Source organism: Ciconia boyciana, chromosome 11 (genome assembly GCF_034638445.1).
Source record: "Ciconia boyciana chromosome 11, ASM3463844v1, whole genome shotgun sequence".
Classification (NCBI taxonomy): domain Eukaryota; kingdom Metazoa; phylum Chordata; class Aves; order Ciconiiformes; family Ciconiidae; genus Ciconia; species Ciconia boyciana.
Window position 1 is genome coordinate 21,565,988 of NC_132944.1, and position 14,859 is coordinate 21,580,846.

The 14,859-nt window shown below is 45.9% G+C and overlaps 1 protein-coding gene across 3 annotated transcripts in view; it reads left to right on the forward strand.

Annotated features, from left to right (window-relative positions):
* ABTB1 (ankyrin repeat and BTB domain containing 1) overlaps window positions 1-14,657 on the forward strand; it is a 28,876-nt gene extending 14,219 nt beyond the window's left edge. For all 3 annotated transcript variants that reach the window (XM_072875968.1, XM_072875969.1, XM_072875971.1), the window contains 4 exons: window positions 5,251-5,349; window positions 5,970-6,137; window positions 9,189-9,389; window positions 11,247-14,657. In XM_072875968.1, coding sequence (XP_072732069.1) covers window positions 5,251-5,349; window positions 5,970-6,137; window positions 9,189-9,389; window positions 11,247-11,453 — 675 coding nt within the window. In that variant the 3' untranslated portion in view covers window positions 11,454-14,657. The remainder of the gene's footprint in view (window positions 1-5,250; window positions 5,350-5,969; window positions 6,138-9,188; window positions 9,390-11,246) is intronic.
* Window positions 14,658-14,859: the final 202 nt, after the last annotated feature.

Consider the following 14,859-nt stretch of genomic DNA (forward strand, 5'->3'; position numbering starts at 1 on the left):
CTTCTTGAGTATCAGAAATGTTTTATCAGCAGGCATTGGTACCCGAAGGGACATATTAGATGGAAGATGGCTTGCTTGCTAGGAACTGACACCCTGCAGTGGAGAGGTGCTTTCAAACCCTGAAAATATTTCCAGCAGAAATGTGAGTCCCTCTGAAGCGAATTTAACTTGACTGGCAGTAGATTTGCTTTTCATAACTACGTCTTGTTGACCCTTAGAAATAGCCCACAGACCACAGGTTGATGATCACTATGTTAAAACACCATCAGTATTATTAGTTAGGCTCATATACGTGGATCTTCGCTCCCAGTTGCAGGCAACAGGATAAATATTAGTGGTCTTCATTCTCCCTGCATCTGTTGTTTTCTGTAATATCAGCAGATTCACTTTGCTCTTATGTCTGTCCATTTTTTCTTCTCTCTCATACCAACCACTGAATTTAATAACGTGAACTCATTTTAGGTGGCTACTGTGCCCAGAGGTTGTATGACTGAGTGATGTAGCAAAGTTTATTGCATTTTTTCTTTTTGTCCCCTGCTGAATAGCCCTGCCTTGCTGCAGAGAGCGTGTGTGTGTGTGTGTGCATGGATAAGGTTTCTTACCTCTAATAAGCCAGCGTGTTTTGTGCTGGCTTTTGGCAGACATATTTCTCTGAGTACTGAGCACTTTATAGAGGGAGTTTTTCTCCATCAAGTTTCCATCTACCAGTGCAGAAATCTTTCCTATGTAACCTGCCTCCCTCAAATAACTGTGCATTTATTTGTGGCTTTCAGTATGCTTTTCTGTAGGTTTGCAGGCTTTAAAGGGAGGTGACACTATAAGTAAGCCTCAGATTTACCTCCCCAAGAACTAAAAAAAGGATTGTGGGCCCCAAAACAGTGAGATTTACATAAATTTTAAGTCACTTCACAAATAAAAAGAGTGCTTTCTGTTTGATTGCTTGTTCCCAGACCTTGATGGCACGCTCCTGTTGGGTTGAGCTTTTCTTCTCAAGGGTTAGAAACGCTTCCCTTTTAATTCTTTCATGCAGAATAGGAGCTGGATGGAAAATACGAAACTTGGAATAATATAATCATCTGACAGCACTGAGAATGCCTCTGAGCTGTGGTTTTCTTGCGATGTTCATAGATCAGAACGAAGGCAGTTACAGTAGCATTAGACTTGTTATGGCTGTTAAGGTGAAGAGGGCATGGGCACACGCCTGTTCACTAGAGAATTTGTATGCCATACACAAACATGGGTGCTTTGTTAAAGTCTGGTAAATTCTAAAAGATTGCCATTTTTCCTCTCTCTAGGTCTTTTTTTTTCCCCTTAACTTACAAAGAATATATGAACAAAGCTCTTCATCCTATTGCCATTTATATCCCATCCTAATATTTGCAAATTGTTAAATTCCGTGAATTAGGCATCTTTGCTCTGGGACAGAGGCATTGCACATCCTCCTTCCTACAGGGTTTGATGCCATACAAGGAATAGTATACAAACTATGTAACCTCAAATGTCAGGGACAGCTGAGTAGTCACGTACAAACATCCGTGTCCTCGAGAGAAACATACATTTATTTTTTTTTTCCAGCCTATGCTGAACAAAATAGGTATTTGGCTTCTGGATAAAAGCCAGCATTTCCAGAATTTGGCAAGAGATTCTGAGCTGCTGCATGTCATGTAATGCCGTATTACATGAAATGGGGATATACACAACTTTCTAACTATGAACAAATAATTTGCATGTAATGTCTTTGATACTTGAATGATGCAGAAAACTCTATGCATCCCAATTTCATAGTTCAGTAATACGTTATATGACTAAAACAATAATTAACATTTGAGATCCAATCACAGTTCATTATTAGTTTTTTAGAGTAAGAACAATCTATTCTTTGAACTCTTAAACACGTTTATAATCTTGGCATCTTGTTTCTCATTCCCGTATATACTTGAAAGCCTTTTCCTCTTTCAGTGTTTGTTTTTAAAAGTGTGGTGATTGTCTCTATTTTGTTTTAAACTAGTAATGGCCAGAATTTTTCTGACCACACCACCTGCTTCTTTGGTTTGTTGCAATAAAATTTAGCAGTGACAGATTTAAGTAAAATACCATCAAAAGCCAGGCAGCTGTCAAAAACCATGTGGCTTTCCATTGTCTGTCTGCCTAGCTCTTCATCTTGTGTCTGCCAGGTGACCTCTGAGTTAGAGACTCCAGGGCTTCCAGTGTGTGAGACTGTAGGCACATCATTTCCTTCTAGGTGTGGTTTTTATTACCTTTTAACTGAAATCTTATTTTCCAAACCAAGATGAAATCAGACTTCAAAGGACCAGAGTTTGCCATGAAATAAATACTGTTCTCTCCATCTGTATTGATGTTTGGTGTGGCTGCAAAAAAATGTGACCATTTGTCACTTTTGGGGTAAAGCTAAATCTTGTAATATGTAGAAAGAATAGTTGGAAACCAGTAGATGGTTCCATCTTGTCTGTCTCCACACCCGTGCAGTGTGGTTGTCCATGGCAGTTATTCCTGTGCTTTGCTTTGCCCATTTGGCAGAAGCAAATTAACTGAACTATTTACAACATGCTTCCAATTTTTTTTTTTTTTTTTTTTAATCCAATCCGCTTGCATCTGGTTATGGGCTGGTAATCTTCTCTTGGATCACTAACCCCTGTATTTTGTGTGGTAATTTATTTACAATTTTCTTGCTGAGATAATCTGGCCAAGGTACAAATTGCTGCCACTGATTTGTTTTGTGTATTTTTGCCTCCAGCAACATTTCTGTTTAAGTGCTAATAGCAAATTGGTAGCAGCAGAGATGTGGTCCTCCACATATGATGGCTGGAAGATCCTGCGAATGTTCAAGCAGTCTTATGCTATAGAGGTGTTGAGAATATTTCTGTATGGTGAATGAGTTATTGTGAATGTGTTTGCACCTATAGGCTAGACTGTTTTTTGCAGTGAATGTGGGTTTTTTGTGAATGTGTTTTGCACCTTGTAGGCTAGACTTCCTGGGCAACATACTTAACTTTGGCAGCTGTGCTTTGTCTGCACAGGGGTATGCTAAGGAGGTTGCCTGAATGCGGGGTGGGAGGAATAAGCCAGTTTTCTGCAGGGGAGACCCTGAAAGGGAGACCCTGAAAGGGAGATGAAATTCCTCAAGCGTGAGAAGGGAGGAGAGTAGAAGTAGTAGAGACTTAAAAGGGGAGTAAAAGGGAAAATTCTGCAAAGACACTTTATGCTGAATAGGAGGAACAAAGACATAAACCTGCTTTTGTAGTAGGAATTGGAAATGACCTTGTAAACCTGAGCGTCAGAGTGGGGAGCAGGCAAGGCTAGAAGCAGGAAACTGAGCCCAGAGGAGTTTGTAATTCAGGAGACAAACTCCGAGACAAATAAAACTCCCATGTCCATTCCAGAGGGATGGATTCCTTTTAAAGATTTACCTTTGGACAATGAAAGGGGAGCAAAGAAGCGATGCACGTAGGAGATGCGGAGTTTGTCTCAATTAAAATTCTTATGCTACAAAGAGTAGCGTCTTATCAAAGCCTGTTTCTAGGTTTGTTTTACCTGTAATGTGCCTGCAAAGATGTAGCCTTGAAAGTTATGTCAGAATTTCTAGGAGAGGACATGGAAGTTGTGGGCATAGGGTGGGGAAACAGAGTGGGCAGTTGGATCATGGCTACTAGTGTTTGTAATGGGATGCCACAGAGAGCGCGGCTGCAGATCCCAGACCGCCGTTTGTTCATAGCCTTGAAACATGAGACACAGATAACAGCAAAAGAGCAGCCTGGGGAATCTACAACTGAGACAATTTGATCTCATCTTCGATGCTGGAGATGCTCGTTGTGTTACAGCTGTATAAGAAGCAGGTAATAGATCGGGTGGGGAGTGTTCCTTGAAGTGCTGCATCTCCTCTGGGAGAGGAGTTCCCCGATGGGGAAGGACTCACGGGGAGAGGTGCTATGGAGAGGCAGCGTTACTGTGACAGCCATGCGCACAATTTGAATGTCACTGGGCTTACTCTCCTCTGATGAGGAATCAGAAGCTGCCAAATGTTGCTGTGGACAGACAAAGAGCCTGGCAAATGGGTCCAGATTGCCATGTTCAGTGGTGGTGTGAGCTTTTGCCAGCTTGGTGCCTTGCCACATCCTAGAACTTGTTTTGTGAGAGAAACCCCGCTGCATGTGAACTGAGCTTGGCTGAGCACCAACCCAGTGTATTGCAGGCTGTGTCTTTTGTTTAATTTGGGAGGGAGGTGTCATCTGGCTCCTCGGTAAAGCTGAAAGTCAGTTGCTTTCAGTTAGGATGGAGGCAGGCGTGTTGGAAATGGTGCTTCAGTAGTCTGCGAATGGGAGACTGATCTTCACGGTCAGCCCAGGGTTTTCCCAGGTGCAAACTTGGGATGTAACTTCCCTGGATGAGAGACAGTGGTAATAAACTCCTCGGCGCAGGCAGCTCAGGGACATGTGTTTGGAAAGCAAGAACCAGGGGAAACTTTTGTTTCTAGAGATTAATTGTCTTGGTTACATGACTGTGAATATAAACTTTTTTTTCTACAATTGAATTACCCTTTATATAGGATAAGGTGAAAGTGAAAATATTTGGAAGTGTCACTTTAAAATAACATAAGGCCAACAGATTTTTTTTTTTTCGTGTGTGTGTGTGCTGTCTTTGTTGGCATGTGGGACTGGGAGGAGGTGTGTTGGTGTTAAAATAATTCACTAGAGTATTAATACTGCAACAACACTATCTTTGGCTGCAAATCAAATGAGAAATTTAAAATGTGCTTTAGGAACGTTGGATTATTCAAGTGAGGCAGTAGTTGTAGCCAAACCATTTCAAATGGGTGTATACATCTATAATCTATATGTTAGTACATCTACCTGTACACCTACACAGTAAAGAGCTAGTCCTAAGCTCTAGTATGCTTATGATAACCAAGTGGAGGTGAAGTTTACTTCATGTAATGGATATCTGCCTTGTTAGGTGGCACAGAAATGCTTTCCAGAGGTGTATGGAGGGTCAGGGAGTTTCCACGGATAGGGAGGCAGCTGTAACTTGTACCAGAAATATCTCTATCAGGAGTGCGAGGACTCCACTTCCTCACATTGAAATCTGTGTTCAGAGCACCTCTGGTGCTCTGCATTGTGGTGAGGGAACGGATGGATGGTTGCTTCTGGGAAGACCAAGAAGTCCAAACTTGGGAGCCTGAGCATGTTTAAAGCACGAATGTTAAAGGTAGGGTTTTCTGGTTTTTCTTCCTAGGTTGGTTTTGGGGAGTTGCCGTTTGACAGCACTGACAACTTTAACAGTTGTCCTGATGTGTGTTTCCGGGTGGCAGATTACAACTTTTTGTGCCATAAGGTATGTGCCTGTGCTAGACTTCATTCTCCTCCCTTTTTTGCCATGAGTCTAGTCTACCTGTCTCCCCAACTCACTGAGTGCTGGATATGCTCTGCAGAAGCAGCATTGCCTCATCAGCTGGAAAACCAAAAGTCTTGTTGCAGCTGGAAACTATATTTAAAACATTTAACAAAACAGCAAACCCTGCCTTTCTTGTAGAGGTGAGGAGATAAATGTATGGATTCAGCTACAACATTCACAGCTGCAAAATCTCCTACTGCCAGCTTGTGAGTTCAGCGTCTGGAGAGGGGAATGTTTGATCTGCAAATAAACAGCACTAAGAATGGATTTTGAGATCCAGCCTCAACTCAAACTCCTGCCCTAATGCCATGCTACTTTTGAATCTCTTTAAGTTTACAATTTTTTTAATTTTTTTTGGTTGTTGTTCTGAGGGTAGGCATGGATAGAAATAAGGTATGGAAAAATGTTGGAGATGCAGCTTCAAAATACAGGGAGAATTAGAGTTACAGAGTCTGAACTTCCGAAATATCTTTGAGCTGCTGTGACAGCTGGTTGGTAGTGCTGTTTGACTTGGTGCAATGATAAAGATGCTAGTGTTTTGGTCTTTCTTCCCTCTCCAGGCATTTTTCTGTGGTCGCAGTGATTATTTCAAAGCCCTTCTTGAAGACCATTTCAGTGAGAGTGAGGAGCTGCAGACACAGCCCAGCATCCCTGTGGTGACTCTCCACAACATCTCAGAAGACATCTTCATCCGGGTCCTCTACTACATCTACAGTGATGATACAGAGGTGAGGCCAGCCATGGAGCCTTTCCTCCTCTGTTGGTTAATTCTGGAGGTGTTCACCGCTGTGTTTCCGTGCAGCATCTGGAGGGGGGGGTGTGTGTGTGTGGTTTCTTAAAACCCACTGCCCTACTCTGCTCCCTTACTTCTGTCTCAGGAACCCACATACTGGGACTTGCTGTTAGCCAGGCAGGGATCTAGTTTATGTGCATGACATTTGGGAAACAAATCCCTAGTCTTTCATCCCGTAACAAAAATTTGGAAATTAGATTGCATGTTTTATGTTGGCGTGATAAATGCAGGGCTTTGCAGATTTCCCTCTTGGGCGCTGTGGAAGGATAAGGTGAGCAACTGCCAGTAGATGGCAGATTGAACACATTTGGAGATGTGGAAAGGTTGAGAGATTCTGCTTGTCTACTCTTGGCACCGTAGCCCACTTTTCCATTTGTAGCAAGTCATTATTTCCACTGTTATTTATTGCTGGGATGGGCAAAGGTTCCACTGGGAGACCAACGCCTTGCTGTGCTCAGCATCGCAAGCAGTAACAAAATGGCCCTAACCCACCTAGCGTTCCGCCTAATGGAAGGCGCAGCAAATCTTAGCATTTAAGGAGCTTCCTGCTTTGGTTTTGTGGCAAATGCTTTCAGCAGGTCTAGCTACAAGATGCCAGAACGCGTTCTGGCATTAGGGCGGTGATCAGAGATGCTGCTGCACCTGCCAGTGTCGCTTCTCCCAAGCAGTATTTGTGCTCCGGGGTAGGTGCCGCATATGGAGAGCGCACGCAGCTGTGACCTTGTTTCTGCTGATCTGTTCACCTCTGGGTAGCAGCAGGGAATGTGCGGTAGGGAGAGCTGTATTTAGCAGGCAGCAAGGGCAGGATTGCCATTGGTATGCCAGAGAGCAGATGCTTCACTTGTCTGCACTCTTCCCTCAGCCATGTGCTGAAAGGGCAGGCAGAGAGGGAAAGCAGCACGTTGGGGTTGTGAACATCCTCCTGACCTTGTGGCTGCACTGCAGCGTGACCCTGTTCCCTTGCACCTCTCCAGTCTGCCTGCCCTCCTTGTGATGGCTCACAGGAAGGATGTTTCCTAACCAGCCATTCCTTTCCAAGGGGTGTCTCAGCTGCCCTGGCTGGACTTGGAGCAGGAGGACAGACCAACAACATGTAGGAGTTGAAAGGGTCTTGCTCATATGTTTTCTAGGCAGAATGGTGCTGTCACAGAAACTAGCTTGGATTCAAACTGAGCAGCCAAGATGTGAGCTTCTGCAGAGAATTCATCTGTCACAAAAAACTACCAGGAAAAATGGTCAGGAAAACAGGAATGTAGCTCAAGTTCCATGCTTATGTGTGGAGTGTTCTCCCTGCCCTGGGTTTCTCCAGCCAAGTGTCAGCACTCCCAGTTCCATGTTCCTTTTTCCAAAGGATTTATATGTGTCTCTGCCATGTAGTAATGACAACGCTTGCAGTTGGAGGGAAGAGTGTGTGCAGAGGACAGAAAGGGTTCCAGGCAGAAAGCAAGCTGCTGATCAGAATACTTGTGTGGGCTCAAGGGGGGCTTTTGGAGGAGTGTTTGCCAGGTTTGTCCTTAATCAAGCAGTTGGGAGCTGCTGCCATCAATAGTACTGATTCAAACGCCTCCAACTCATGAGGTTTCTGGAGCTTATGAAAGGACAAAGCAGCACTTGATTAATAACCCCAAGAGCTTTGTTACACCCCTGGCACTATGGATTTCACGGCATGCCTCTAATACATCTTGTATACTTCTGCACAGCTGTTGCAGGGTGTTACACAGCTGAGACGTTTGCTGTGAGCAGTCTCGCCAAACACCGGTGTGGACAGCTGTAGGGGAAGTAATAATCAGCCTTTCGCAGTCGTCAGAGTGAGCAACCACATGTGTAGATGTGGACAGCAGTGGTTTTGCTGCTGACCAGTTATGAGGGCAGTGGACCATGAGTGCACCAGAGTTACCATTCCTTGATCTAGACCAGTGTGGCTTGGTCTCTAGATGCAGGTGATCTCGCCTCCTCCACAGCCAGGGTACGCTGCATCCTGCAGATTTGCTGTTAAAATGGATGGGGGTAACTGCGCTCTTTGCACTTCACATTAGCAGGAACAGAACTGTGCAGAGAGAGGCTCTAGTTCCAGGTTAGTGACGCAGATGGCTGACTAAAATAGGATTTGCCCAGCCAGGGGGAAGAGACTGAGTGAAGCTGGAGGTGGTGTCACCAGCGTTATCTACAGCATTTTTTACCCTCAGATCACTAGCAAAGAGCAAAAGTACCCAAGAGGGAAATGGGAGGGTGGTTTTCTAGCTCAAGAGACTGAAAATGTTAAAGGCCATTCACAACAGTGTAAGCTTCAGCATCTGGTGCATGAATTTAGTTCAGTTTGAATGCCTGTTAAAGCTCCAGCAGTATTTGATGTGCAGAGTCTGTTCCTTACCTAGTTGGGCCTCACCTATAGTGTATTTGGAGTGCAATTTTCTGTCCTGGGATGTATCCCTGTGCCAGGGAGGTTGTGCTGGCTGAGTTAGCAGAGCCAGTTTGAGGAAGGAACTTAAGAGAATTTTGCACGTTTTTCACAAAATGCAAGTCCAGCAGTACAAAATGGGAGGAATAGTCCTAGTGGGGACAAGGTGCTCTATTCTGCCGGCCTGTTCCGTTTGTCTCTTTTAAGGGCTGTCAGTACCTCTGGTAAAAGCTACCTCCTTCCACTGCCACATTGAACATTTCTTAGCAGCCAGCTTTTGGCTGCACTTCAGTGCTTCAGCGTTGCTTTGTGCTTAGCTAGAGGGGTTACCTGCAGCACGGCAAACCTCTTGCTTTGCTGAGCAAGCTGCCTCTGCAGCGTTTTAAACTCCTCTGTGGTAACTGAGTGGAAGACCTAGCCCTGGAATATTGAGCTCCTGTCTCTCCATAGTACTGTTAACACTTGTCCGGTAATGGACCACACAACACTTTAGGGAATCTCTGCTAAGACATAAGAGAAGAAGGCAGTTTGCCAGAGACAAATGCAGTGGGTAGGACTGGACAGTAATTCCCCTCTTTCCATTGCCAGCTGTCCCCGGAAAACGCCTATGATGTGCTGTGTGTGGCAGACATGTACCTGCTGCCTGGGCTCAAGCGCCTTTGTGGCAGGACCTTGGCTCAGATCCTTGATGAGGACAACATTGTCAGCATCTGGAGGATTGCAAAGCTGTTCCAGCTGACCCGGCTGGAGGACCAGTGCACGGAGTACATGGCAAAGATCATCGAGAAGGTAGCAGAAACACTTCCCACTGCGCTTACCGCATGTGCCCGTAAATCTAACTGCACAGTGAGCTATAGATACAACAGATTTAATGGTTGCACTTCGGTCTGTAATAAATGGTTGCCCTCTCTGGTTTAATGTGCTTCCTGAAAATGAGCAGCGGTTAAGTAGCAAAGCACATGGTGACTTAGGACAGAGGATGAGGAGTGTGGCAGTACCTGATGTCCCTGCAGTAAGCCAGATACCGGTGGCTGTCTAGCACATCCCTGTGGACTGTGGGGTGAAAAACCTGCCCAAAAAGTTCTGCAAGTGCCATGGGTGGGTGACTTTCACCGAGCTTTCAGCCACCATGCCCAGAGCAACAACGGTGTTGCCTGAATACACCAGCTGCAGCCTGGAGAACCCAACGGGGTGTGCAGGGGAGCTCCGTGCAGGACATGTATTTTAGCATTTGCTGGAGGGAGTTCTTTCTGGCATAACGCTATAGAAAGGAGTAATCGGTGTGATCTCTGGTCTCCTCCAGGTTGATAAATCTAACAGTAGGGATTTCCACAGGGGAAATTTGGCCGTTGAACAGCCAGAAGTAATGAATCTAACACTGAAGTTTTCTTTATGTGGCTCCATTTAAGTGTAATCCTGAGTGATTATAGCTTGAAGTTTCAGGACTCATGGAGAAAGTTGCCATACGGAAGGATAAACTAGAATCTATGGGGTGTTCTTATCCCAAGACAGATCTTTATAAATGGCTTGTACAGTTCAGGTGGGAATGTAACATTTTCACCTGCAGCTTGAAAGGTGTGAAATTCTTTTTGGCATGTGAAAACAGTGAAGGAAATGATTCTGGGGTTGTTATTTTGTTCAGTGTATAGCTTGGGGATGATGGACACATTAGCATGCACCCAGATTCTGGCTTCTGAAAAAGGGATTTGGTTTGAAAGCTGAATGAATATCTCAAGTAGTCATCGGGCAAGGTAGGGCTTTGCTTGTGTGTTCCCCTTGCATTCCCCTTCTCCAGCCCGCGTGGGAGTCCTCGGACCCAGCATTGGCAACGTGCCTTCCTAAGGTTGTTGGCACAAATGGAGCCACCCCAGCTGTTCAAACATCAGCAGCTGCCAGTGTCTTGTAGAGATGCATCAGTGCATCTCTACAGGGATGCATCTCAACAGGGAGAGATTTTGGCAGTGTGTGTAGCATAGAGCAGGGCTCAGCAACCTGCCGTGCCCAGGCACAATTTGGTAGCGTAGACAGACGGAAGCTGCCTCGCACCCTTCAGCACACCACATGTTCCTGGGGAACTTGATGCAAAATCATTCATGGGTGACCCGATTCTGTCAGGCTGGGTGCAGAACAGAGCAGCTGCCTTGCTGTGATCTGCTGGTCGGCTGTTGGTGGTGGGGCTGAGAGCCATGGTGGGGATAGAGTCATCTGTGGCTCCTGGTTCTGAACTGGGCACAAGCACCTGCTGTCTTGCCTGTTGCAAGACATTTCCCAAAAGCGTCTGGCAGCATCTCCTGGTTCCTGCTGAGGAGCCTTTCTGGAGGGAATATTGTGCATATTCATGTGCCCCAATACCAGAGCTATGGATGCTTAGTTAGTGGGTATTACAGTGAGCTGTTTGAGATGCAGATTGCTTACAGTTGTGAGCATTTATTGTTGGAGTATTACTACCTCCTTAGGATGAATGGCAGGATCTCCAAGTGGTGTCTGTAGGAGACACAGGAAGATTTGGGTCTCAGTGTACCCTTAGCATTCCCTTTTTCTTCTGTGGGATCCCTCAACAGTGGCCAAGCCCATTATCCCAACCCTTTATGTCCCTTTTACCTGTCGTCTTCTCTTCCTAATCGTTCTCTTTTCCACCCTTTCCAGCTGGTGGAGTTGGAGGAGTTTGTGGCTGCTGTGAAGGAGAATGCAGAGGCTGTGGAGGAACGGCAGGAGACTGACTCCATTCCTCTGGTGGATGACATCCGCTTCCACATCACCAGCAACGTGCAGACTTACAGTGCCATTGAGGAAGCCAACCAGAAACTTGAAGCTCTGGAAAACCTCCTGGCCAGTATAGGGCTTGAGTGCTGATGTGTGCAAACCCTGCCTGTCATATGCAGCCTGCGTAGCCCCCAGTGGGTTGGCTTGGAGTGCAAGAACATCTGAGTCTCTGAATGTCTCTCTTCCCCTCCTTTGTCCTCCTTCCCATCCGCTTTCAGGCATGGTTTCTTTTTAATTTATTTATGTCTGGACATTTGCATGTCTGGTTTCTGTTTGGTTTTATTTTGTTTTTTGTTTCTCCTTTCAGAAGTAGCTCCCAAAGCTCAGCCCAAATCAGTAGCTGCCGCTTTGTACAATACAGCACGGATAGGAAACTGCAAGCTGCTGGGGGTGGTAAGGGAGCTGTTCTGGGGGACTTGCTACTGCCTGGTGTTAGGACCCATCCTGTTCTGTTGCCCAACAACACACCTCTGAAACTGGTTCATGCCAGGATATTTGTTGAATTGCTACCAGCAGAGGAAGAAAACTGGATTAAACTCTCCAAATAAGTATATTGGAAAGGAGGTGGCCTTTCTTTCACTGTCAGCATTATAAGATTGGCAAAGGAGGGCAGCGCTTCCCTAACGGTGACACAGGAGTACTTGACTATGTGGAAGGCACTGTCTTCACCTGCTATTCTAGTTCTTAGATGAAAAAAACCAAAGTGATTTCCAGGTCTTCCCTAGCTTTTCATTGCTTTGAAGTGCTCAGAATTTAAAAGCTTTGCTTTCTGAACAAACATCTTTGGGAATACAGTAGAGACCAGAGTCCTTCCGTTCTTAGAAAGCAGTAGCTTTCAATGCATAAAAAAGGGAGAACACCCCTTTTCTCCCTAACAGGGGAAGGAAACACCTTCTTCTTGGAAACAGCACTTTTCCCTTTCTTTTTGTCCATTGTGGTAGAGCAAAACTGACTTGCTTGGTGGGTCAGGGAAGAGGGGTCACGGGAAATCTTTTTTAAAAGGAAAAGGGGCCGTTTTGGTCTCTCGCAGGGCAGCTGTCCCGCTTGTCAACCTTCTGGCTTTGCTCAGCCTTGAGCCTTGTAGCTTCATTGTTCTCCAGGAAATTCACTGTTTGTACTAATGAATGTTTTTGAATCTGTGTTCTGCAGTAGGTCGTGTTATCTCGTGTTGTCTTCCTAGACTCCTAATGAGGGTAATGATGTTCTTTCTCCTTGGCACCAATCGGCAGTCGATACCCCTGCGTAAAGCTTGCCTTCCCAAATAGGCTGCCCTCAGAGCTGTTCATCTCCAGAATGGCATGGTATGAGAGTCTCCGGTCACCAAGGCACAGGCCGGGTATACTTTGCCATGCTGTGAGCTGGGAGGGAGAAGAGGTGTTGTGTGAAGCACACAGAGAATCTTGCACAGGCAGTGTGGTGCCATTCTAATGCATATCGTCATTTTGGTCACTTTGTGAGGCAAAAGCTTGAAATAATCCATGTCAGGCGTGCTTTTAGTGTTTGAGGTGGGAACTGGGCACAGATGCCCCACAGCTTCAGGGTCTTGTTTTCTATAATGGTAGTGGTGCTTCACATGGATGAGGAAAGGGTTTGAAGATCCAGCGTTTGGCAGGGACTTGCTTCAGGTGTGGCTGTACTGGGAGGATGGGTTTCTCTTCTTTGCTCATCTCACCAGGGAAGAGACTGATGCTCCCACACCATGTGAGAACTGCAGCTTCACTGCCCCTGCTCAGAGCATCTGCCTGTACCTGGCATGAGTTGAAGCTGTTTGCGTGTACGTGGGCAGGCTTTGGGCACCACTTGCACTAGGTAGGCTAGGTTTGGTTGCGGTGAGGAGGGGGCACCAGGGTTTGGCCGCTGCACTTGAGCGAAGCTGGACTTTGGCAAAATCATGTGTCAGGACTGAGTTGCACTAACAGAAGCTGGGGACGGAGCTGGTGGGGCAGGAATGAGGTGCATTGACTTAACTGGACCCCAGATGCTTGTGCACTTTGTCACCTGTGTTTAACTGGTTTCTCTTGCAGAACAAGTCTCTTTGGGGCAGGGGATGATGGCTGCAGGGCTATTCAAGCAGGGCGTGCTTCAGTTCTTCTGTTTCAAAATGCTTGTGAGGAAGCGCAAGGAGTTCTTGTGGTTTGTTTTCTGCAGCCGTATTAGGGCGAGGGAAGAGGATGTGTCCCTGCAGGGGTGTGTTGCTGTGTGGAAGCAGGGAGCAGCAGGAGTGTGCTCCTGTTTGGGGTGGCAACATGGAGAGGAGCTCTGTGTGTGGTGTGTGATTTGTGGAATCCCTCCATGTCCATCTCTAAGCTTGGTGTGGCTTTGACAGGACCACCAAAGAGCCCAGCACAACTTGAACTGATAAAGGCATCTCAGTGGACTTGAGGTGGGGAAGAGCTATTGAGAAAGCTTTAATATGAAGTCCCATATATTTTGGAGAAAGAAGGTGAAAGCAGAACTGCCTGTTTTCTTGCTCAGTGGAGTGTCAGGCTCATGAAAGCCCGCTAGAGAAACAACCGACAGCTTAACCCACCTGGTTCAGTTCCCCTGCATTTCTCTTCACTATATGGCTGAAGATGACACTGAACGTATAAGCAGGATGTTTAGTTTATCACATCCCCTCTGCTCCTCCTGCATACATTCCGCGTCTGACATCTTAGTAGTCAGCTTTCCACAGCAATGGTTGTGACAGCCCTGCGCAAAGCTTGCACGGAGCCACCAGAGAACAGAGCGTGGCCTTTGCCTTCTGCTTGTACTCAACGAGATGCAGAAACAGGATTACCAAGGAATGTGCTAATGCTTTTCTCTGCAGATGCCTCAGCTGCTAAAGCAAAATGGACACGGGTAGTAGGCAAAGCAGGAGGAAGGCAGAGGAGGGGCAGTGGTGCTGGGAAGCATTTTCCATATGGCTGCTCTGGAATAATTCCATTCCTGCGTCCGAAAGCGTGGAGCGAGAGAGGCTGCAGTTGTACACGTGGGAGGAAAGGTCAGTGTGGCCTTTTGATCTCCTCCCCAGTAGCGCAGTTCCACACGGGCTGCCAAGCAAACGCCTCATCTGTCTGCATGCACTTAGTGGTCACATCTGTGAGCCCTGTCAGATTGTCCAATTACTCGGGGTCCTTTAACCACCCCCATCCCTTTTGGCAAAATAGGGCTATCAAAAAGCATGCGTAAGCAGATGGTCAGCATGCAGGCAGCCTCTCTAATTAAGATGAGCCAGGTCAAAACTTAGATTTGAATTCACTTTATTCTTGCTGCAAATAATTTTATCACAAAATAAAAACCTTTTGATTTTTCTTCTGTTGCCAGTGTCCTTATTGTGTTCTGTTGCCTCTGTCCTCTTTCATTTACTACCAGCCACTTGTTGAATTAAGAAGATTGTAAAATTTGTCAGAGCAACAGTATATTTAAGAAGAAATGTGTAAGCATGTGTGCAGCAATAAAATAGTATATTTCACTATATCTGTTCCTGCTCTGGCCTCTTTGTTACCAGGTGACA